The sequence below is a fragment of the Gadus macrocephalus genome, chromosome 18 (genome assembly GCF_031168955.1).
Source record: "Gadus macrocephalus chromosome 18, ASM3116895v1".
NCBI lineage: Eukaryota > Metazoa > Chordata > Actinopteri > Gadiformes > Gadidae > Gadus > Gadus macrocephalus.
In genome coordinates, this window is record NC_082399.1 from 1,539,377 (window position 1) to 1,562,804 (window position 23,428).

The 23,428-nt window shown below is 50.8% G+C and overlaps 2 protein-coding genes across 2 annotated transcripts in view; both read right to left on the minus strand.

The window, feature by feature from the left end:
- LOC132446853 (liprin-alpha-3-like) overlaps nucleotides 1-18,271 on the minus strand; it is a 24,642-nt gene extending 6,371 nt beyond the window's left edge. Inside the window, 24 exon segments of the mRNA XM_060037396.1 lie at nucleotides 1-108; nucleotides 807-888; nucleotides 1,254-1,347; nucleotides 2,075-2,223; nucleotides 2,421-2,557; nucleotides 3,109-3,337; nucleotides 3,913-4,056; nucleotides 4,058-4,107; nucleotides 4,439-4,601; nucleotides 5,287-5,366; nucleotides 5,534-5,596; nucleotides 5,958-6,089; nucleotides 6,430-6,513; nucleotides 6,851-6,985; nucleotides 7,827-7,920; nucleotides 8,006-8,058; nucleotides 8,190-8,282; nucleotides 8,928-9,080; nucleotides 9,329-9,388; nucleotides 9,601-9,675; nucleotides 10,198-10,362; nucleotides 11,638-11,739; nucleotides 15,306-16,047; nucleotides 18,029-18,271. The exon segment at nucleotides 1-108 is cut by the window's left edge and continues 93 nt beyond it. Coding sequence (XP_059893379.1) covers nucleotides 1-108; nucleotides 807-888; nucleotides 1,254-1,347; nucleotides 2,075-2,223; nucleotides 2,421-2,557; nucleotides 3,109-3,337; nucleotides 3,913-4,056; nucleotides 4,058-4,107; nucleotides 4,439-4,601; nucleotides 5,287-5,366; nucleotides 5,534-5,596; nucleotides 5,958-6,089; nucleotides 6,430-6,513; nucleotides 6,851-6,985; nucleotides 7,827-7,920; nucleotides 8,006-8,058; nucleotides 8,190-8,282; nucleotides 8,928-9,080; nucleotides 9,329-9,388; nucleotides 9,601-9,675; nucleotides 10,198-10,362; nucleotides 11,638-11,739; nucleotides 15,306-15,641 — 2,781 coding nt within the window. The 5' untranslated portion in view covers nucleotides 15,642-16,047; nucleotides 18,029-18,271.
- A 722-nt stretch (nucleotides 18,272-18,993) lies between these two features.
- LOC132446884 (trinucleotide repeat-containing gene 18 protein-like) lies at nucleotides 18,994-23,422 on the minus strand. The gene is made up of 6 exons (XM_060037457.1): nucleotides 23,355-23,422; nucleotides 22,767-22,886; nucleotides 21,949-22,209; nucleotides 21,619-21,740; nucleotides 21,142-21,236; nucleotides 18,994-20,691 (listed from the first exon to the last, which is right to left on the minus strand). Exons 2-6 carry the CDS (start codon nucleotides 22,875-22,877, stop codon nucleotides 19,481-19,483), a joined length of 1,800 nt encoding a protein of 599 aa, XP_059893440.1. The 5' UTR covers nucleotides 22,878-22,886; nucleotides 23,355-23,422; the 3' UTR covers nucleotides 18,994-19,480.
- Between the last annotated feature and the right edge of the window lie 6 nt (nucleotides 23,423-23,428).

Sequence of the window (23,428 nt, forward strand, 5' to 3'; positions counted from 1 at the left end):
GCCGATCTCTCTCTGGATCTCCGTGTCCGACAGGTTGGCCATGATGGCTCCGCTCTTCACGTTGGCCCGGCACGCCGCCACGTACCAGGCCGGCATGCCCACCCACAGCTGGGAAACAACGGATTAACCGGATTAACCAGATCATCTGGACCAGATTAACCGGATTAACCAGATCATGAAGGCCAGATTAACCGGATTAACAAAATCATCAAGGCCAGATTAACCAGATTGACTAGATTACCAGATTTACCACAGCCAGATTAAGTAAATTAGCCAGATGAACCATATTGACCAGATAACCATACCCAGATTAACCAGAATAAGTAAAACAAGATCAACAAGAATCATATCTTTATACAGACTATCAGCACCAGACCAGACTAGACCAGACTAGTGCAGACTAGAGCAGACCAGACTAGTGCAGACTAGACCACTAGACCAGACTAGTGCAGACCAGACTAGACCAGACTAGTGCAGACTAGAGTAGACCAGACTAGTGCAGACTAGACCATCGGAATGAGACTAAACTAGACCAGACTAGTGCAGACCAGACTAGACCAGACTAGTGCAGACTAGAGTAGACCAGACCATCAGGACCAGACCAGACCAGACCAGACTAGCCCAAACCAGACCACCAGGACCAGACCAGACTAGACCAGACTAGTGCAGACTAGACCATCGGAATGAGACTAAACTAGACCAGACTAGTGCAGACTAGAGTAGACCAGACCATCAGGACCAGACCAGACCAGACCAGACTAGTTCAGACTAGACTAGACCAGACCATCAGGCCAGCCTGGGCGTACCTCTAGCCATGTGACCACGGTGGGACCATCCCAGGAGGCGAAGGGGAGACCCTGACGACACGCCTCCTCCAGAAGGTCATGTCTGGAGAGAGGAGGAGAGAGGAGGAGGAGGAGAGAGGAGGAGAGAGGAGAGAGGAGAGAGGAGGAGGAGGAGGAGGAGAGAGGAGGAGGGAGTGGATTAGGAGGAGGAGGAGGAGGAGGAGGAGGAGAGAGGAGGAGAGAGGAGAGAGGAGGAGGAGGAGGAGAGAGGAGAGAGGAGGAGAATTTACAGTTATATTGTTTACCTACACAGAGATAAATGAAACCATATACATACCATAGTACTATATTTATATAGTTTATATAATTATGACGTGGTATGTCTTCATGCTGCGCCTGTCTTATTTTTCGGTCCGATGTAGCTCATTTGTATTTCTATAACTCTGGATCATAGGAAGGAGTTCTTACTTCTTCTTGCTCCGGCGGTCCTTCTCCACTGTTCCTGTCCCCATCTTGAGACTCAGAGGGTCAGCGGAGCCCAGCTCATCTGACGGGGTTGAGGCTGGGGAGATAAGGTTCATATTATAGCGCGCAGTATATTAAAACAAGCCTTATCCCTATCATGGCAGGCAGACAGACAGACAGTGGACAGAAACGGTGACTACGGAAACACTGTTACTATGGTAACACTATGACTGTGGAAACACTGTTGCTATGGAAACATGGGAATGCTGTTACCTTGGAAAGAATGTATCGATGGGACCCCACCATTGCGAGACATTGCGAAACTCAATGCGGGAAGCTTGTAGGTGTGTGAATATAGCGTGAACCCTGTTACCATGGAAACTCTGTTACCATGGAAGTCATGTTACAGGTAAGCAGGTGCAAGACCAGCTGCGGGACCAGGTGCGGGACACCATGCATGGACTCTTCGTCTGCTCAAATAAATGCTTCATGAGGAGTTATATGTGAACGCAGAGATTCTCCGAGACGTTCCTGCATTGTGTCGCTGCAGCGCACATCCTCACCTCACAGGTTTCTTTATGCATCTGTGATTCTGCTCGGAAACTAGAATGCACATGTCTCTAAGGGCATTGCTTCTGCACAGCACCGTTTATTCATCAGGCCCCAGGTGTCAGACCAGGTGTGACACCAGGTTTGAGACCAAGTGTGTGAGACCAGGTGTGAACCAGGATTGAGACCGTGTGCGACCAGGTGTGAGACCAGGTTTGTGAGACCAGGTGTGAGACCATGTGTGAACACCTGTGTGGGACCAGGTGAAGACTGACCTAGTGAGGGGGACTCCCGGCCGCTCCCGGGCATCCTGCCCTTCTCCTTCTTGCCGAAGAGACGGCCGATGGACGACTTGATACTCTTCTTCTTACTGGCCTTGTGGAGCGAGTCCTGGCTGGCTGTGATGGCTCCGTCTGCAGACAGACTGGACAGAGAAGAGCATTGAGCTAACTGGTGCTAACTAGAGTTAGCAGGTTGAAGCTAACATGTTAAAGCTAGCCCACTTAGGCTAGTTGAAAGGCCAGTACACTGAGAGAAACATAAAGAGCTAAAGGAGAGCTCTGTCTCGTGAGGGCACTTCTCGAGTGAGAGGCTTGTTAGCGTGTTTTAAAAGTTTGGTACCTGCGGTATTCACGGTGGTCGTCCAGCCCTGCCCCGGGGTGTGTGTGGGTCATTCTATCCAGTCGCAGCGCCCGGGGAACAGATGGGTTGTTGTCTATGAGGGCCAGAGCTCGGCACTCCTCTCCATCTTTGCTGTTCTGCATCGGGAAGAGAAACAAGATCAGACGTTCTCAGACCCGCCAGATACAAGATGAAGGGCATTTACTTTAGTTATCATCCTTCAATCCATCCGTCCATCCATGACTGAAGGGTTGTGGAGCAGGGAAGGAAGAGAGGCAGAGGGTTGAGGAGGAGGAGGAGGGGGAGGGGGAGGAGGAGGAGGATGAGGAGGAGGAGGAGGGGGAGGAGGAGGAGGAGGAGGAGGAGGAGGAGGAGGAGGAGGAGGAGGGGGAGGGGGAGGAGGAGGGGGAGGAGCAGGAGGAGGAGGAGGAGGAGGGGGAGGAGCAGGAGGAGGAGGGGGAGGAGGAGGAGGAGGGGAGAAGGAGGAGGAGGAGGAGACGGAGGAGGAGGAGGAGGAGGAGAAGGAGACGGAGGAGGAGGAGGAGGAGGAGGAGGAGGAGGAGAAGGAGGGGGAGGAGGAGGAGGAGGAGGAGGAGGAGGAGGAGGAGAAGGAGGAGGAGGGTGAGGTGGGGCGGGGGGGGGAAGAGGAGGAGAAGGGGCCGGGTGAGGAGGAGGGTGGAGCTTGTACCTGTCTGTCGCTGTCCCTGGCGGGGGAGTGGGGCAGGCGCGGGGTGGAGTGGCCGGAGCTCGGGGGCGAGGGGGAGGCGAGGGTGGAGGAGGTGAGGGAGGGGGTCATGTAGCCCCGCGACCCGAGGGAGTTGGGGGGGAGGGAGGGGGCGTCCATCGCCACACTGCTGACCCGGCTCTCGATCTCCTCCGCCCTCTGCTCCGTGCTCTCCTTCTCCTCCTGGATCAGCCTGGAGGAGAGCGGTCATACTGAATGTCAGCCCGGACACCCAGACCCACCTCTAGAACGCTGTAGGGTCTGGCAACGAGTGATGGAGGTGGCCCGACTCGAGGGGCGGCACCAAGCATGCCTTTGAAAATATCACTGCACGCAATTGGATAACACTACGACCAATCAGAAGAATACAAGGGGCGACGTATCCAGACCAGCGGAGCTAACCGATAGATAACACTCTGGTGTAACAGCAACAGCAACGCTTTTGGCCCGCCTACATCAGATACACCGATGTGATTGGTTAATGTGATTGGTTAATGTGATTGGTTAATGTGATTGGTTAATGTTCTGGGCCCGGGGAATCGGGGCGTGAGTTTAGTGACTCGCTGAGCAAATTCAAATTGTGCTCTCGCGATGACTCTCGATTTCCAGGGTAACTTAGTGTCTTAATCTCCTAATAATATTAACAATTCTATTATTGTTATGATTAATAAGGCCGACCCGATCTCCTTCTTCGTGCCTTCAGCTGCCCATCATCACACTACTAATAACAGGAACAATCATATCATTCTGATTATTAATAGGACCTACTTGATCTCCTTGTTGATGGCCTCCAGCTGCTCCTGCAGCATGATGGCGAGCGTCTGCACGTCCGTCTGTCCGCTGGGGGACAGGAGCTCCGAGCCGAACATGGTCTCCCGGTCCTCCTCGTCGTCGGAGCAGCTCCCTTCCACCCCCCCCGTCGTACCCGGGGGCGAGCATGGACGGGTTGTCCCACTCCCCATACTGGGCGGGGGGGGGAAAGGGTACGGTCAGGATTTACATCGTCATCATCATCATCATCATCATCATCACCACCACCACCACCACCGTCCTCCCCATCACCGCCCCCCACAACAGCCACCACCTCCACCCCCACCCTCACCCCCACCCTCACCCTCACCCCCACCCTCACCCTCACCCTCACCCTCACCCCCACCCTCACCCCCACCCTCACCCCCACCCTCACCCCCACCCTCACCCCCACCCTCACCCTCACCTCCACCCTCACCCTCACCCTCACCCTCACCCTCACCCCCACCCTCACCCTCACCCTCACCCCCACCCTCACCCCCACCTTGTTGTTGTCGTCGCGCGGCCCCCAGCGCCCGCGGTGGGTGCGTCGGACCACAGCGCCCCCCGATGGCAGGGATCCGCCCTGCGGGTAGCGGAGCTCCGAGGCGCTGCCCGGGAGGGACCGCCTGAAGAGGGTGGAGGGGAGGGAGCTCACGCTGCCCGCCCTGGGGGGGGGGGGGGGGGGGGGTCACACCTGTTAGCGCTCCACAATCACCACCGCTAACACGGAGGACGTTCACAGTACCGATTGCAGCCGTAGTTGGACTGTGCTCCTCAAGTGGACAACTGCAACTGTCGGAGTATACATGGCGGTGGGAAAATGGGTTCATCGGCCGAAGTTTGTCATACCCTGGTACGATAGGTGGCGCTGTACCCAACTAGTGGTAGTAGAGCTGGCGTCTCCTTCTACCCTCGGCTTACTTCCCCGGGAAAAAATCTCGAGCATGCGCAGATTGCAAAATCCGATTCAAAACCGATTGAACGCATGCATGCGCGATTAATGCGACTATCAATCGAATAATCTAGGGGTCTTAATCCGACTATGAGAAACCCGATTCGGTCCGATTTAAGTCGGACTAAGGTGTATGCATGCATCTTAAAAATACAGTCACAGTCGGACTAACCCAATAATAACACAAAATGTAAACGCACGACTCTGAAGCTATACAGTGTTTGAATCGACAACTACTCACAGAACTAGGAAAGTGGCAATGATGGATTGACACCAATGGAGGTTCCAACTCACAAGCTATTAGCTAAGGCTAAAACGTTAGCTAGCAGCCTCAACTGAATCAGCTGTGTGAGCAGCAGGTTAAAGGTTAAAGGTTAAAGGTGGTGAGGGAGGCTGACCTGGAGTAGGAGGAGCCAGAGCGCCCCCTCAACTGATCCAGTTCCACCTGGATCCTCTCCAGCTCCGCCAGCAGCTGGTCCTGGGGAGGCAGAGACAAGACGTTGCTGAACGCAGCCCCTAATAACCCTCTACCACGCGGTACTCTGTCGGGACGTGTCACTGAAAGACGACGCGGCGAGGACACCATGGCGCAAAATAAAACCGTTCAACCAATGAGAACGCTTGTAGCTTCTGACCAATCGGTACCTTGTTAGCGAGGAGGTCGTCCTGGATCTTCTTCATGTTTGCCAGTTCCTCAGACAGAGAGTTCTGTTGGAGCACAGCAACGCAGATAGGTGAGTGTTAAACCGCACACACACACACGCACGCACGCACGCACGCACACACACACACACACACACACACACACACACACACACACACACACACACACACACACACACACACACACACACACACACACACACACACACACACACACACACTTCAGGGCCTCAATGCTCTACTGGGATCTTCAAGGATCTACAGGGGTATAGTGTGTTCTAATGTGATATTTTGGTTCTACTGGTATATATTGTGATCTATTGACATGCGTTGGGATCTGTTTGGCTCCGGAGTGATCATGTGATCTCTCGGGGTCCCCTGTGGTCACGTGACGTCCCGCCCTTACCTTCTCCTCGAGCGCAGCCATCCTCTCCTTGAGGTGGAGCTGAAGCCTCTCGTTGGACTCGGACAGCAGCTTGTCCACCGTGTCGGACAGACGCTTGTTATGCTCGTCGTTCATCTTCTCCCTCTGCCTCGCCTGGGAGGTGGAAAGAGAGAGAGTGGGGGGGAGTGGGGGAGGGAGAGAGAGAGAGAGAGAGAGAGAGAGAGAGAGAGAGAGAGAGAGAGAGAGAGAGAGAGAGAGAGAGAGAGAGATTATATTACATCAAATGTAATACCGTCTTTCTAATCAAGGTCTAGTCACATGTAAGGTGATCTTCCAATTATTCTCATGTAATCATGGCATTCTATATTTGTTTCTGCTCCTAAGAGTTGATTGAAAAGACTAACACGACACACGGGGGTGGGGTGGGGGAAAGTAAGTGCTAGAAAGACAGTGGAGAGAGAGCGAGGGAAAGAGAGAGGAAAGGTGTAGTTACCCGCTGTAGTTCCTGGTTCTTCTCCTCTAGTTGAGCCTCCATCTGCCTCAGCCTCTCCTCGAAGTTACCATGACGCTCCTCTGCCTGCACACACACACACACACACGCACACGCACACGCACACGCACACGCACACACGCACGCGCACACGCACACGCACACGCACACACACACACACACACACACACACACACACAAAGACAATGTTTCAAAGAAAGTGTGAGCGAGTGATAGTGAGTGCATATATTCTGAACAAAGATGACGGAATCCAACCCCCATCCATGGCAGTGTTAATGCCTTGCTCTCCAAGTCGATCAAGCATCTGGTCCAGCCCCTTTCAAAATGGCCCATCCCAGTCTAAACCGGCCCATCCCAGTCTAACCCGGCCCATCCCGGTCCGACCCGGTCTGGAGGGGTGTACCTTGTTGAGTGCTGCCACCCTCTGGGCCAGCTGGGCCTCGATCTCGGGCAGGGTCTCGGCCCTCTGGAGGGTCTGCTGGAGCTTCTGCTTGGCGTCGTCCAGACGCTCCTGGAGCTGACGGTTCTTCTCCTCGCTCTGGAGACGCACAGCGGAGCAGTCATGAAGCACACTGTATCATACTGTTATAACAGTTATAATATCATACTGTTATATCAGTCATAAAGCACACTGTATCATACTGTTATAACAGTTATAATATCATACTGTTATATCAGTCATAAAGCACACTGTATCATACTGTTATAACAGTTATAATATCATACTGTTATATCAGTCATAAAGCACACTGTATCATACTGTTATAACAGTTATAATATCATACTGTTATAACAGTCATAAAGCACACTGTATCATACTGTTATAACAGTTATAATATCATACTGTTATATCAGTCATAAAGCACACTGTATCATACTGTTATAACACAGTTATAATATCATACTGTTATAACAGTCATGAAGCACACTGTATCATACTGTTATAACAGTTATAATATCATACTGTTATATCAGTCATAAAGCACACTGTATCATACTGTTATAACAGTTATAATATCATACTGTTATAACAGTCATAAAGCACACTGTATCATACTGTTATAACACAGTTATAATATCATACTGTTATATCAGTCATAAAGCACACTGTATCATACTGTTATAACACAGTTATAATATCATACTGTTATAACAGTCATGAAGCACACTGTATAATACTGTTATATCAGTCATGAACACACTATATCATACTGTTATATCAGTCATGAACACACTATATTATACTGTTATAACAGTTATGTAACACACTATATCATACTGTTATATCAGTCATAAGCACACTATATCATACTGTTATATCAGTCATGAAGCACACTTCTTGCGCTACATGTGAGTGGGGGGGGGTCCCGGGGGGGTACCTGTCTGTAGAGGGACTCCTTGCTGGCCAGGTCATTCTCCAGCTTGTCCTTGATGTCGTGGAGAGAGGTGGCCTCTCGCTGGGCACTCAGGTACCTGCGCACACACCAGGGAGCCCGTCAGTCACCACGTGGTGCGTGGCTGAAGGGACTGCTCAGTGGTCATAAGGGGACAACATTACCTGCGCTCCAGCGTAGTAATCCTCTCCTCCATGTCCTCTCTCTGACACAGGGCCTGAAAAACACACGAGCACAATGTAAGCACATCTATCGGCAGGCTATTTATCATATATACTGTCAAGTATTGACTATTATCTATGCTATACACTATCTCACGCCATTCAGCGTTTGATTGGCTGAGCTCACCTCCTTCACGTCCCTCTGCAGCTTCTGATTGGCTTCTTCGGACTTGGTTACCTCCCTCCTGGCAGCAGCCAGCTGCTCCTCGATCTCTCCCACCTGAGGACACAGTATTGTTAATACTACTACTAGTAATACTACAGTACTACTACAGCACTACTAGTAATACTACAGTACTACTACAGCACTACTAGTGAGTTTCGATACCTCCCACCTGAGGACACAGTATACTACTACTAGTAATACTACAGCACTACTAGTGAGTTCGATCTCTCCCACCTGAGGACAGAGTATTGTTAATACTGCTAGTATTAATACTACAGTACTACTTCTAATGCCTTCCCCTGGTATTTCTACTCGTATGTCTGCTTGTACTAACACTAGTATAATACTAGTGTTTCCACTGGTATTGCACTATTACTCGGCAGGTATTGGCCTAGTATAGCAATAGTATTACACTATGACGCTAGGGTTACAGTATTGTTCCTGTGTTGTGTGGTGAATAAACTTCAGGTAACCCGACTGTGAGCTCAAGCTGCAGTGACGTTGACCAACAACCAGGGGGAGCTGGACACCAGTTCCACTGGTCAGCTGACCGAGACGGAAAACATAGTGGAATAATATGAACCACAGAGTGCTGGTGTGGAACTGGCCCGGTTCTGACCTGGAACTGGTACGGACTAAAGGCCACCACTAATGCAATAATAACTAATGACATGAATGTTTTTTTCCGAACACACTGACCTGTCGACACATGAGGGCCAGCCTCTCCTTAAGCTGGGACAGCTCAGCTCTCTGTCGCTCTATCTCGCCCTCCCGCTGTCGCTCTATCTCGCCCTCCCTCTGACGCTCCAGCTCTCCCTCGTCCAGCGCTGTCGACGGGCCGTTTGGGAGCCGCTGGCACAACGGAGACCGGAAACAAAGGGAAGACGGACGCACCATTCAGAGGAGGAGTTCATGGCACAATGGAGGAGTCAGTGAAATGGAATCAAAATAAAAGTCACACGCACACGCACACACACACTGACACACACACACACACACACACACACACACACACACACACACACACACACACACACACACACACACACACACACACACACACACACACACACACACACACACACACACACCGTACTTACATCTTTCCCGGGATCAAGGCCTTGCTGTCGTCTCTTGATTTGGTCTCGGAGAGAAATCACCTGAACAAACACAACGTTGCAAGCACAATGTTAGCTCCTCACACCCCACCCCCAACCCTGACGGGTCAATACAGAGAACAGCTAGTATAGCTGACACGGTTAGTCACCACAGCTGACATGGCTTGTTAGCATAGCCTACGTGGCTAGCTGGAATAGCCGACATGGCTACCCTGCTAATTAGCAAAACTGACCTGGAGAGCATGGTCTCGTACCTCTTGAGAAGAAGACGCTAGCTGGTCCTCCAACGCGGACACTCGTTCCAGAGCCACGCGAAGCCTCTCTCTGACCTGGACGCACATTTGAGTTACACATTATATAGATAAATGGATTTATAGATGGATCAAGGTGGAATGGATGGATATAGACATAGTGATATGGTTCAATATGCTGGGCTAACCCTAGCCCTAACCCCAAACCCTAACCCCTAACCATAAACCCAACCCTAACCCCTAACCATAAGCCTAACTTGAATAAAACCAAATTAAGGGAATGGGAGAAGGTAATGTGTGCCAGTGCAACCAGGGTCGTATGACCAACAAATGCTGAACGACAAATTAAATTCTAACCCTAGCCCTAACCCAAAGTCAAAGAGTTCATACACAGTGGCTCGTTCTGAAACCTCTCAGAAACAATAGTCACATCTTCTGATGGGCCGGACTGCCTGAAGGTCCACAGAAGAACCCACCTGATTGGCCGGCGAGCTTGACGGTCCACAGAAGAACCCACCTGATTGGCCGGCGAGCTTGACGGTCCAAAGAAGAACCCACCTGATTGGCCGGCGAGCTTGTAAGTGTACAGTAGGAACCCACCTTCTCGTCCAGGGCCTTGTGGTGCTCAAACAGGGACTTGAGGGCCTTGAGCACCTCCACCTCGCTGGAGATCCCAGCAGGAGACTGGGCCTGCCGCTTCACCACCGTCATCCTCAGGGAGCGCTCGTGGCGAGACACCAGACACTCCAGGTGCTCCAGCAGCAGCTGGTGAGGGGGAGAGAGGAGAGGGGGGAGGGGGAGGGGGAGGGGGAGGGAGGGGGAGGAGCAGGAGGAGAGAGGAGAGGGGGAGGAGGAGGAGGAGGAGAGAGGAGAGGGGGAGGAGGAGGAGGAGGAGAGAGGAGAGGGGGAGGTGCGGGGAGGGGGAGGAGGAGAGAGGAGAGGGGGAGGAGGAGGGGGGAGGGGGAGGAGGAGGAGGAGAGAGGAGAGGGGGAGGAGGAGAGAGGAGAGGGGGAGGAGAGGGAGGAGATATGCTGTGATATGCTTTGGCCCTAAAGCGTTGAGTGGTTAGTTTGAACGTGAGCAGCAGTATTTTAAAATAAACCCTCTGACATACCGGGAGCCAATGCAGGGATTTGAGAATTGTTGAAATGTGTTCAGATTTAGTTGTTTTTTTTGTGAGAACTCAAGCGGCAGCATTCTGAGCAAGCCTTATCGGCATAAGAGCTTCCTGGCGAAGGCCTGCAAAGATAATCAAACGTACTAGTAATAAAAGCATGGACATGGGTTTTCTAAGTCTTGTTTTGACACGAGTCCTCTTAGTCTTGTTATGTTTATTAGGTTATAGTAGGCCGGTTGTATCGCTGCCTTGATGTGGCTGTTGAAGGCTCAAGATTTCTGGCATGAATTTTGGGTTTTAAGGAAAGGGACTCAAGGTGTAGGCTAACATCCAGTCTCTCATCTTTGGCACCGAAAACAATGATCTCAGTTTAGTCCATATTTAGTTGTAGGACATTCTGGCACATCAAGGCCTGTACCTGCTCAATAATCTGCCAGAGCAGATCTATAGGGCGGTAGTCAGCTGGAGAAAGGGTGATATACATTTTAGTATCATCTGCATAACAATGGTTATCATTGTTGATATTTCACATAATTCAGTATATTTGAACGTTTGGGGACTCCACATGTCGTGCTAGTTAGTTCAGATACATAGTTACCTATGGAGACTAACTAGTTCCTGTCTTGTAGATATGAACCAGTTTAAGACTGTGCAGGAAAGACCGACAACATTTTCTAAATCCGTTGAAAAGTAAAGACTGGTCAACAGTGACCAACAGCACTGAGGTCCAATAGCATTGATGTTGAAAATGTAATTTTATTGAGTCTGTTTTAAAAAAGAACAATTTAATAAGAGCAATTCCGATCGAAAGGGGAGGGACAAAGGAAAGAGAGGGAGAGTGTCAGCATAGGGCATGCACAGATAGAATAAAGAGTAGTAACAGAAGAGGAGGAAGAGGAGGAGGTGCTGGGAGGAGGTCTTACCCGCGTGTTGTTGCGCTCGGCTTTCAGCTCAGAGATCTCCTCCTCTCTCTCCAGGAGCTGCTCCCGACACACGTTCAGCTCCTTGGTCAACACAGCAAACTCCTGCAGAGACAACTAATCAGACACTCTGATACATGGAGGTAAAGGATAATGACCAGCGTTTGTTAAACTATGAGCCTGGACCTAAAGATTGGTCAGTGGGAGAGTGGTTGGGGTGCTTTCTGGGTGGGCGGTCGAGTGTAATTGTCTTATGGGTCCTCATATTAAAACCCTGGGCTCGACAAACCGTACGGTTCGAGACGTATAGAGATAAACACTGTGGACCAATCAAATGCTTGTTATTTGGTCGCGGGAGAAGTTCTTTCCACAACCTGGCAGAGCCTAGCAACACCTGAACAGAGCCTAACGATACTAACAGAACCTAATAAAGCCAACAGAACCTAACAATGCTAACAGAGCCTATAGCAACACTTACCGAAACCAGCAACACTAACAGAATATAGCACCACGCTTATATTACCTATTGATACTAATAGAATCTAACAATACTAACAGAGCCTAGCAATACTAACACAACCTAGTAGCACTACCAGAACATAACATCATACTCACAGAACATAGCACCACGCTAACAGAGACTAGCAACGCTAACAGAACATAACAGCACTAACAGAACATAGCACCACACAAAGAGAGACTAGCAACGCTAACGGAACATAACAGCACTAACAGAACATAGCACCACACTAAGAGAGACTAGCAACGCTAACAGAACCCAGCAGGGAGCGGATCTATGTTCCCAAGGTCTATTTTGGTGATAATAATGATAATACATTTTATTTATAACGCACTTCACATCAACTCAATGACCTCAAAGTGCGCCCCTAGTTGGGAGCCTCAGAAGCTGGAGGAGGTTGGGCGGTTGGGAGCGGAGGCGGGATGAGGAGGAATGGGGGGTCATGAGCTCTTTGAGGTGTAGGGGGGCAGTGCCATGGAGGCACTGGTGGGACAGAAGGGAAGCCTTGAGTTGGATCCTGTACTGGACAGGCAGCCAGTGGAGGGATAGACAACCAGGCAGGTACCTAGGTTCACAGGGCCCTGTGTTCCTAGGGTCCGCTGTCAGTCACAGCTTAAAATAGAAGATGTTCAAAATCCACTATAGCTAAATTTAGAATAACCAAAAATAAATAAATGCTGGATTTAATATTTAAGTACTATGTGCTTTTTTTTAAATATCAATAGAAGCCCGATGTGAAGTGCGAGAGTTTGATTCAAAAACATGGATGCTAGGCTAGTTTACACCAAGGGAAGCATTAAGCTGTCCTTCGGTGACTCCAACCATTTGATGAAGTTGTTCCCTCGAGTGTAGGCCCGCCTGTTACAGTGAGGGCCATATGGCAGTACTCCGGGAACAGAAACCCTATTTGACGAGTTTCTGACAATAGCCCGTATCCTATTAAGCCAGCAAAGATCTTTATCAGGTTCCAATCCTGTGCTACATAGAGCTGGGAAACGCAGGACTGAGAAGGTCAGACCTTGGGAGAGCACATGGAAAACTGGGGAATATATAGGACCCTTGGAACAGGAATGACCCAACCTAGCAACATGAACATAATATAGCAACACTAACAGAACATAGCATCACGTTAACAGAACCTAGCAACACCTTTACAGACGGATCAACACAGACAGAAACCCGGCAATGTTAGCATAGCAACGCCCCTAAGATAATCTTAAAACACCCTAACAAGGCCAAGAAACACCTTCAGAACCTAGCAAAGAACCTAACAGAACCTCGCAACACTCACTTAACCTGGCAACACCCTGGCTGAACCGAGCACCACCCGAACAGAACCTAGCAACACTGACAGAGCCTATTAGGAAGAGCAAACAAGAGAACGACTACAGGGGAAGGGCTGGTGGAGAAGGAAATCAAAAGAGAACTTTACAGATGGTGACACAGTGGGACTGTTGGCCCGGCAGAGCGGACGGCTAAAGGCTTTGCTTCTCCTCTTCCCTGCACTGTTCTATTCTAGTCCTCCGTCCATTCATACACAATCCTGCCATTACCTATAGGATGCAACAATTACCCCATTTGATACTATCTTCACCCATATAATACTACTATTACGCGTACAATGCTACCATTTGAAAAACAGGGACGTTTATAGTCTGACGTTATTATTTCTGGAATAAAAATAAATGGGAGATATTTTGATTAGGACCATTATTATAATGGTACATTATTATTGTATGTATTACTCTGAGTCTAAGAGACGATGTCCAAGCCAAGCTAAGCCAAAGTAGGCTACTCAAAAAGAGGATGTTTCTATATTGGATCCATAGCATAGTGTTTCTGATCGGTCGTGACTGCTTATGGTGTAAAGGCGGTAGATAGACCAAGCATAGCGGCGTTGCGTCACAGTCTTTCAGATAGACATAAGACTAATTACCAACTGTCCCAAAATGAATATTGATGAGGAAGCTGGAACCTTTTGCCATCACCAAATCTATTAATATATTTTTTGGGAACAGGGATATATCCGGCGCCAGCCTCCGACAGGCCACCCGGAGCCGGACTGTCCTCCAACAGGCCACCCGGAGCAGGACTGTCCTCCGACAGGCCACCCGGAGCAGGACTGTCCTCCGACAGGCCACCCGGAGCAGGACTGTCCTCCGACAGGCCACCCGGAGCCGGACTGTCCTCTGACAGGCCACCCGGAGCAGGACTGTCCTCTGACAGGCCACCCGGAGCAGGACTGTCCTCCGACAGGCCACCCGGAGCCGAACTGTCCTCTGACAGGCCACCCGGAGCAGGACTGTCCCGGGAAACAGGGATATCTTTTCACCATGCTTATTTTATTGCACATAAAATACTACCATGATCCATACAATACTATCATGATCCATACAATACTACCATGATCCATACAATACTACCATGATCCATACAATACTACCATGATCCATACAATACTACCATGATCCATACAATACTACCATGATCCATACAATACTACCATGATCCATACAATACTACCATGATCCATACAATACTACCATGATCCATACAATACTACCATGATCCATACAATACTACCATGATCCATACAATACTACCATGATCCATACAATACTACCATGATCCATACAATACTACCATGATCCATACAATACTACCATGATCCATACAATACTACATTATCTTTATAATGCTACCATTATCCATATAATACGTCCATTATCCCTACAATACAACCATTATCCATACATACTAACATTATCCTTAGAATATGCAATGATCTATACAATACTACCATGATCCATTACTACCAATATCCGTATAATGCTACCATTATCCTTACAATTCTAACATTATCCATACTCCATACCATGATCCATACAATGCTTCCATTATCCATACAATACTAACATTATCCATACAATAATACCAATATCCATTCAATACTACCATTATTCATACGATACTACCATTAATAATGCTATAATACTACCATTATCCATGCCATAGTGTTCCCTGGTTAGCGGTAGCATTGTAGGGATGAAGGTACACCGTTATCCATGCGCCACTAGCATCATCCATACGATACTTCCATCATCCACGCCCCGGACCCTCCAGAACCCGTCATACTAACCATGCCCCCTACCTGCGGCAGGGCGATGGACAGCTGTCTCTGCAGGGAGTCCTTCTCGTGGCCCAGCTCTCTGAGCCGGAGCTGGGCCGTCCCCAGGCAGTCCTGCGTCTCCCTCAGACTCTCCAGCAGCCGCTCCCTCTCTGTCAGCATGTTCACCATCAGGGACTCCAGGTTCCCCGTGCTGCCGCCCTCGTCGCCCCCCCCTCCTCCTCGGGGCTCCCGGCCGCCGTAGCCCGCTCCTCCGGTGGCGCCCCCGGCCCCCGCGCTCCCCGCCGGGGAGGAGAGACCCCCGCCCGGACCCCCGCGGCCGTCCTCAGAAATGGTGGGCATCACCTCGCACATCATCATGAGACGCTGGCGGGTGACGGAGGTTTCCTAACAGCGGCTAGTCTCTGGTCCCGGGCCCAGGTTTTCAGGTTCCAGGTTCTCAGGTTCCAGGTTCCAGGTTCCAGGTTCCAGGTTCTCAGGTTCTTCTCGGTTCCAGACTCCCTCTGTGTGTTCGGGTCGTGGGTCTTCTATGAGCGGTGCCACAAAGTGCCATGGAAAAAAGATTAAGGCCCGGCCCACTCCTTCAACGCATGGCTTCTCCTTCCCCAGAGCTCCTCGTCCCCCCGGGGGGTAGGGGATCCAGAAGGTGAGCTGACGGAGGAGCTTTCTGGGCTGGGGGGTGGTGGCAGCCGATGGGGGTGGGCGGGGGTAGGGAAGGGAAGAGGTGGGTTTGACGCTGGAATCCTCAACACAGGGGTTGGAATAGCTGAAAGGGAGAGCAAACAGCCCATCACAGCACAGCTCTGATGGGAGTGTTTCTACGGCAACAGATGAGGAGAGCGGGTCAACTAGGGGACCAAAGAATCACCCGTGCGTTTTGGTTAACCCAGGCCCTCAAGAACCAAGATGGAGGTTGGAAGCATTCTGCATGTGATGATATAGGACAGTAGGCCTACATGTGCAAACATGTAATGTGAGAGTATGTGTGAGAATATGTAATGTGATAGTATGTGTGAGAATATGTAATGTGATAGTATGTGTGAGAATATGTAATGTGATAGTATGTATACACTTTAGGTTATCAAGTATGATAGTAGGGCTGCATGTGATAATAATCAAGTTTGATAGCAGGTATTCATGTGACCGTTGCCATCTACTGTGACTTTAGGCTTGCATGTGGTCATAATTTGATCGTAGGTCTACATGTAAAGCTGTGGGATGCAAGGCCTACATGTGAAGCTGTGTGATAAGCCTACATGTGGTTATATATAATGGTAGGTCTCCACGTGAGAACACTGTATTTAGGCGAGCATGTGATAACGTCTATGGTGTGACGTTAGACTATATAAGATGACAGTAGGGCTTCGTGCGGCGCTTTATTAAGACCACTCGGGGATATCTGCATTGAAAATGTTGGCCTACATAGAATAAAGGGTATGTATACATATTTATTTATTTATATTTGTTATCGGCACATGACGTCATAGCGTCATGTGACGCTAGGGTGAACCATGAGGTGCCTGGGCATCTCTTTTGCAGGCTCTGTGTGTGTGTGTGTGTGTGTGTGTGTGTGTGTGTGTGTGTGTGTGTGTGTGTGTGTGTGTGTGTGTGTGTGTGTGTGTTCGTGTCTCTGTTGGTTTATGTGCATCTCTATGGCACTGTCCGTGTGTGTGCATCAGCACATCATGAGTACACACAGACGTGTGCTAGAGAGAGAGAGAGAGAGAGAGAGAGAGAGAGAGAGAGAGAGAGAGAGAGAGAAGCAATGTAGCTATAAAAAGATTTTTAAACATTTGACATCCGGCAGTATTTGAAATGGCGTAGCTGAACGTCTCAGAGCAACGAGCACTAGGCGCACCGCTGTGATCAATAAGTAATAATCCTACAGGAGAGACCGCGAGACGAGATGACAGCTCGAGAGATTCCGAGGCTCGAGTGCTCCTCACACACACACACACACACACACACACACACACACACACACACACACACACACACACACACACACACACACACACACACACACACACACACACACACATTCACACACTCACGCACACGCGTGTGCTCGTGCACGCGCGGCGCGGTACACCCGTCGTGCTATAGTAGATCTTTCTATGAATCCGGATCCTAAGATGTGAGCTCTGATGATGTGAGGCTCGCGCCGGGGAGCGGTAATAGCGGGTCCGGATGAGAGTATTCTGGGATGGATCTGCTGAGGCTGACAGCCAAGCCCAGATGTTCTACTATACAGCCAATCACACACACGGCTGCTCCGGCGCGCCGTTAGTCCCAATGTACAGGCGCCGTAGCCCTCACCATACCACCCTAAGCCATACCGTCCTCCAATCTACCATCCTCCACCCTACCACCCTACCACCCTACACCATCCTCCCCGTGCAGGTACGACGGTGGAGCGCGCCCTCAATGCATCGCGCTGTATCGCTGAGGTGCACGTTAAACCGTGACATTATTATCCATTTAAATAGCCTTTTATTCACACACACACACACACACACACACACACACACACACACACACACACACACACACACACACACACACACACACACACACACACACACACACACACACACACACACACACACACACACACACCATGCACGCGCCTGCACGCACGCACGAGACTGTTCTGTTTGCAGCCCGCTCCGTGCATATTTGACGTCTAATTCCGTTCAGAGGAAACGAGGCTGCATGGCGGAGGGCGCGAGGGGTCCATCCCTTACCTCGGTCATCCACGCGCGGAGCCCATCCCGTCCCTCCGTGTTTACCGGGAGATATTCCGGTGCTGTGTCCGCTCCCCTCGAGCCGAGCCGCCTATGTGTTTTCTCTCCTCTTCCTCCCCTCCGAAGCCTCTTCTTAAAGGAACACTCTCTCCTCTCGCGACGCGCACCGATCTCTCTACTCCGTGATTTACACGCACGCTCACTCGCACGCACGCACGCGCATACCCACACACAGACACACAGCTACACACTCACACATGAACAAACACACACTCACACACGGGTGCAGGGCAATCATACAATTGATTTATAATCAAGCGCGTGGCCATATGTAGAATTGGTAACATTTAGTTAAAGGTGCGGATCACGTGACAGGCAGCTGAGTCGACTCTGAGCTTTATTATAATAGACGGTCCCGCTTTGTCTCCATCACTGGGAGTTGAAGATGTATGACGTCATCGAGCTCGGGTTAGACCTTCTTGACAAGTCATCATAAATGAACATTTGCATGAAAAGTCCACGGGAGGAAAATGGGGGGAAAACACTTCTGAACGATGTAGGAAACGGACTCGGTGACATATTGGCCCACAACAGATGGAGACATGATCAGGTATAGTTCAAACTTGTAATCATTCATTAGCAGCTGTGCATGACGTCATTTGTGTGTGTCTGGTCCCTGGATCTCTGCATCCTCACTCCTCTCTGTGGGTCCGGTCCACACAAGGTGCTTCTCGCTTTAAGAGAGCAAGGCTGGAACAGATGATGTAATGTGTTCTCAGACAATGATGTCATGCACTGAGACACGGGGAGCATTTAAAGTGACAAAGGCTTTTTTTTTTACCGGAACCGGGCAAGCGAGGGTTAATGACAGTCTTCTGCACGAGCTACGAGAGGACGGTCCCGAATTATAGACGCAACCCCCTGAAAGCTATAAATATAGGCCTACGTATCACTTATGCGAGAGCTGTAGCAACACATACGCCACGTTTATTAATTAGGACAATCAGGAACACGTTGAGATGTTAGAGATTAAAACATTAACTAATTTGCAACCCAACAGTTAGTCACAACTCAACAGTAACAGTCACAACCCAACAGTAACAGTCAGTCACGGGACGGAATGGACCAATGGTTAAGCACCCCTATACAGTATAGGTTTAACTCCCTGCATATATAAAATATGTAAGTTTATTTCTCCACATTAGGCATATTTTTTTAAATCACCATATATCGCTGACGACAAATTAGCAGTACATTATTATTCAAACATTTTCATTGGAATCATTTTTATCTTTCATTTGTTTCCATTTTGATATTCCAAATATCAATTAATGTCCACGTTCTCAAAGTCTTTCTCAGCCGCAGTCTTCCTCTCCTCTTCCCCACCTCCTCCCCCTCACCTCTTCTTTTCTCTTCGGTACTTTAGGTTCACGAGACATTCTCTCTCTCTCTCTACAAACTCGTCCGCAGGACGGTCACCCTGGTGTTGCCAAAACCAGCTCCTCTTAACACCGTTGTGACGTCACCAAACCCGGAGTCGCCAGGGATGGCCTCTCTACTGTCACTCAAACTGCTGCTCTTCCTGAACACCCTGGTCTGCTCCTGGTTCCTCTTCCTCCCCTCCTGCTCCCTCTTCACCTCCTCCAAGATCACTACCTCCTCGGAGGTCTTCGTCACTCCCCCTGGTTCATCCCCAAGTCGGGGGGCCTCTTCCTCCTTCCCCTTCTCCGCCCCAACTCTCCTCCCCTCCGCTTTGAGGTGGTGGAGGACGTCCTGCTGAGAGGAGGAGGAGGAGGAGGAGGAGGTGGAGGAGGAGGAGGAGGAGCAGGAGACCTCTGGCAGGACTTCAGGGGCTAAAGCTTCCAGCTCCTCCTGGATCCTGAGCTCCTCTGGGTCTCCGCCTTGTTTGGACAGGGAAGGAGAGCTGCTGAACCAATCGGAAGGTGCCGGAAGGCTGATGCCGTGGAACAGGGCGTCCCACGCCCTCCGAGTGGTACCACTCTGACCCTCGGAGACCGGGACCCCCTCCCCGGAGACCGGGACCCCCTCCCCGGCCGGCTCCTCCCAGCTTTCAGCGTCGTTGTTGTTGTTCCGGTCGCTTCGGACATTTCGGTCGCTTCGGTCGTTGACGTCGTGTCCGTTGTGGTCGCCCGGTGTGACGTCCGTGTCCGAGATGCTGACGTCGCACGCGATCTGGTAGAACAGCGCGTGGTTCTCCTTCATCTTCTCCAGGCTGAGGTGGCTGACGTGGGAGGACGAAGAGGAGGAAGAGGAGGAGGAGGTGGCGTCGCCGGCGTCGGACACCGGCTCCTCGGGTTTCTCCGGCCGGCCGGTGATGTCGGCGACCTCCTGGTCACAGAGTGGCTCCGCCCCCTGGCTCTGCAGCGGGATGAACCCCTGCCACTGATTGGTGGAGAGGAACCACTGGGCCCGGCTGGACTGGGACCGGTCGTCTCCACGGCGACGGTCCGGGGAGACCTGGCGCCCGTCCTCCCGCTGGTACCAGGTCACGGAGCTGGAGTGTTTGACGGAGCCGTTCGTACCGCGGGGCGCCGGCCGCTCGCCGCCTGCAGGGGGCGGGAGGCGGCTCCTCGGCTCCGCCTCCTCCTCCTCGGCCGCACCGCCCCGGCGCTCGGCTGACCCGTCGCTATGGTAACGGACCCCTGGACCAGCAAGAGGATGGAGGGATAAAAGCATGAGCTTCATGACCCCACCCCCCCCCCCCCTGTATTCTGTAAACTAGCTTTGAACTTTTAGCTTAGCTATTTGCCTTGTGCCTAGCTATGTTCTGTTAGCCAAGCTATGTTCTTCTTCTTTTAGCTGAGCTAGCCCGTATTTTGGCAGCAGGAAGCTCTAATATTACTTATTTTAAAAGTGCAGTTTGTACATCTGCTAGAATTGGTGCAGTTCAAATTGAGTTCACTTTGGTTAAACACTCATCACACGATAATGATACAGGAAGCATCCTCATGCACCATACAATTATTTGTTAGAATTTTCTATGTCTACTTCTGAATCCCATTGCCACTGTTCAGTGTGTCATAGAGAAAGGTTTGAATGCCGAGACCCAGTCACCATGGCAACTGGGAACACGGCGATGTCACAGGAAGTACCTGGCGTCTGGCCGGCCAGCTTCCTGTCATCAGTCAGGAGAGGAACTTCTTTGTCTGACAGGTGAACAGGAGTGGTAGAGCTCTCTCTTACTGCACTGAGAGAGAGAGAGAGAGAGAGAGAGAGAGAGAGAGAGAGAGAGAGAGAGAGAGAGAGAGAGAGAGAGAGAGAGAGAGAGAGAGAGAGAGAGAGAGAGAGAGAGAGAGAGAAATACAGAGGGTGGGGGCCGATGGAGAGGAGAGAGAGGAGAGAGACAGAGAAATAGAGAGAAAGGAAGCGAGGGAGGGGAGAGATAGACCGAGATTGAGGACAACATATCAAAATGTGTATTTATTAATTAATTAATTTCACACACACACACACAGGCACACACACGGACACGCAGACGCACACACAAACACACTCACACACACACACACACACACACACACACACACACACACACACACACACACACACACACACACACATACACAGACCTGCGGACGACCCTCTCTCTGATTCGCTGAACTCGTCTGAGTTTGGCCTCTCTCTGCTCAGGGGTCAAAGCGAGGTCATGATTCTGGCCGGGGTTCAAAGGTCGGGAGGGCGGGCCTTGAGCCTGTTCAGGAAGTCGTCATAAGGGCATAAAACCTCATTACGAAATCGTATTCATTTTAATGAAATCAATTTATTTAATTCAGTTGGGAAAATGGTAATTATTATTTTCAGAACATCGGACTGATAATTAGTCTGGACCAAACCGGGTCTAGACCAAATCGGAGAAAACAAAACCAGCGCACCAGAACCAGTAAGGGTCGGGGTCTCACCAGCGTGTCGGCGGTCGGCCCCCCCTCCCGGGCGCCGTCCTCCGTCTGCCGCGGGGGCGACTCCCAGCTCACCACGCGGTGGCGGGCCGGCACGTAGTCCAGCCCCGAGGGGGGCCTGGGGGACGGGCGGGGGTCCGGGATCTGCTCGGGCAGCGGGGGGCTGAGCTCCGGGGGCGGGTCGTCCACGGCCACCCTGCGCGCCACCAGGGAGGAGGGCAGTGTTGCCGTGACGACCCGCGTCACGCGCAGCGGGAACGGCGTCTGGGGGAACGAGGGGGGGGGGGGGGTCGGTTACAGTACCTGGAGCCCCCGGGGGCATGACCGTGTACCCCCTCAGACCCACGCTGATCTGGTCCAGGCTGACAAGGGCTAGACTGGTCAAGACTAGTTTGTTCTGGTCTAATCTGGTCTGGGCTAGTCTAGACTGGTCTGTTTGGTCTAGTCTAGTTTGGTCTAGTCTCTGTTCTGATTTAGTCTAGTCTCTGTTCTGGTTTAGTCTGGTCTACAGTTCTGATCTGTTCTAGTCTAGCCTAGTCTAGTCTGTACTGGCTTGGTCTGATTTAGTCTAGTCTCTGTTCTGGTTTAGTCTGGTCTACGGTTCTGTTCCGGTCTAGTCTGGTTTATTGTCTCTTGTCTGGTCTGGCCTAGTCTTGTCTTGTCGGATCTGGTCTATTGTGGTCTCTGGTCTTGATTAGTAGGGTCTGGTCTGGCTTGGCTTGTCTAGACTAATCAGGGCTGGTCTGGTTTAGTCTGGTGTCTGGTCCTGTTTAGTAGGGTCTGGTCTGGTCGTCTAGTCTAGTCTGGGCTGGTCTAGACACCTCGTCTCTGGGTTCCGAGCTCCGGCTGCGTCGAGGACCGCATGGCATGATGGGAGGTTTCTTCCGGCTGGCCGGCTTCTCCTTGGTCCTCATCTGCTCCTCCTCCCCCATCCTCGCTCCCTGCGAGAGAACATCAATTCACTCTATGAATCATTATGAATAATACGGAATCATTATTAAACGCTATTAATCATTACTCCCAACGATGCAATTATAACACTATGATATTAGTTCCTTGGCCAGTACAAAATTCATAAAGACGCAAAATTATAATGTTATCAGTGATACAATTAATGAATCAGTTGGGAGGACAACATTGGTGGTTTGGTGTGGCTGTAGGGTTTCTGGAGCTGTACTGATTGGGATGTGGAGGCAGAGACGATGTAAGGTGGGGGAACACTGACACAGATAAAGACGGCAGGCAGAGAGGGTAGCAGACAGCAGTGAGCCTCCACCGCCCCCTGTTGCCTGCAGGTAGTACTGCATCCTGGCCTAGTTGTGTAGAAGATGAGAGACGTGGAGTTTGGCTGCAGAACAAGAGACCTGCTGCTATATGTGGACTTGGGAGGGGGGGTGTGTGGAGCATACCTTGTGTGACGTGATGGTAGAGTCGGGTGTCCGCCTCCACCCCCCCTGGGAACGGCCAGGGGGGGTCGGCCCTG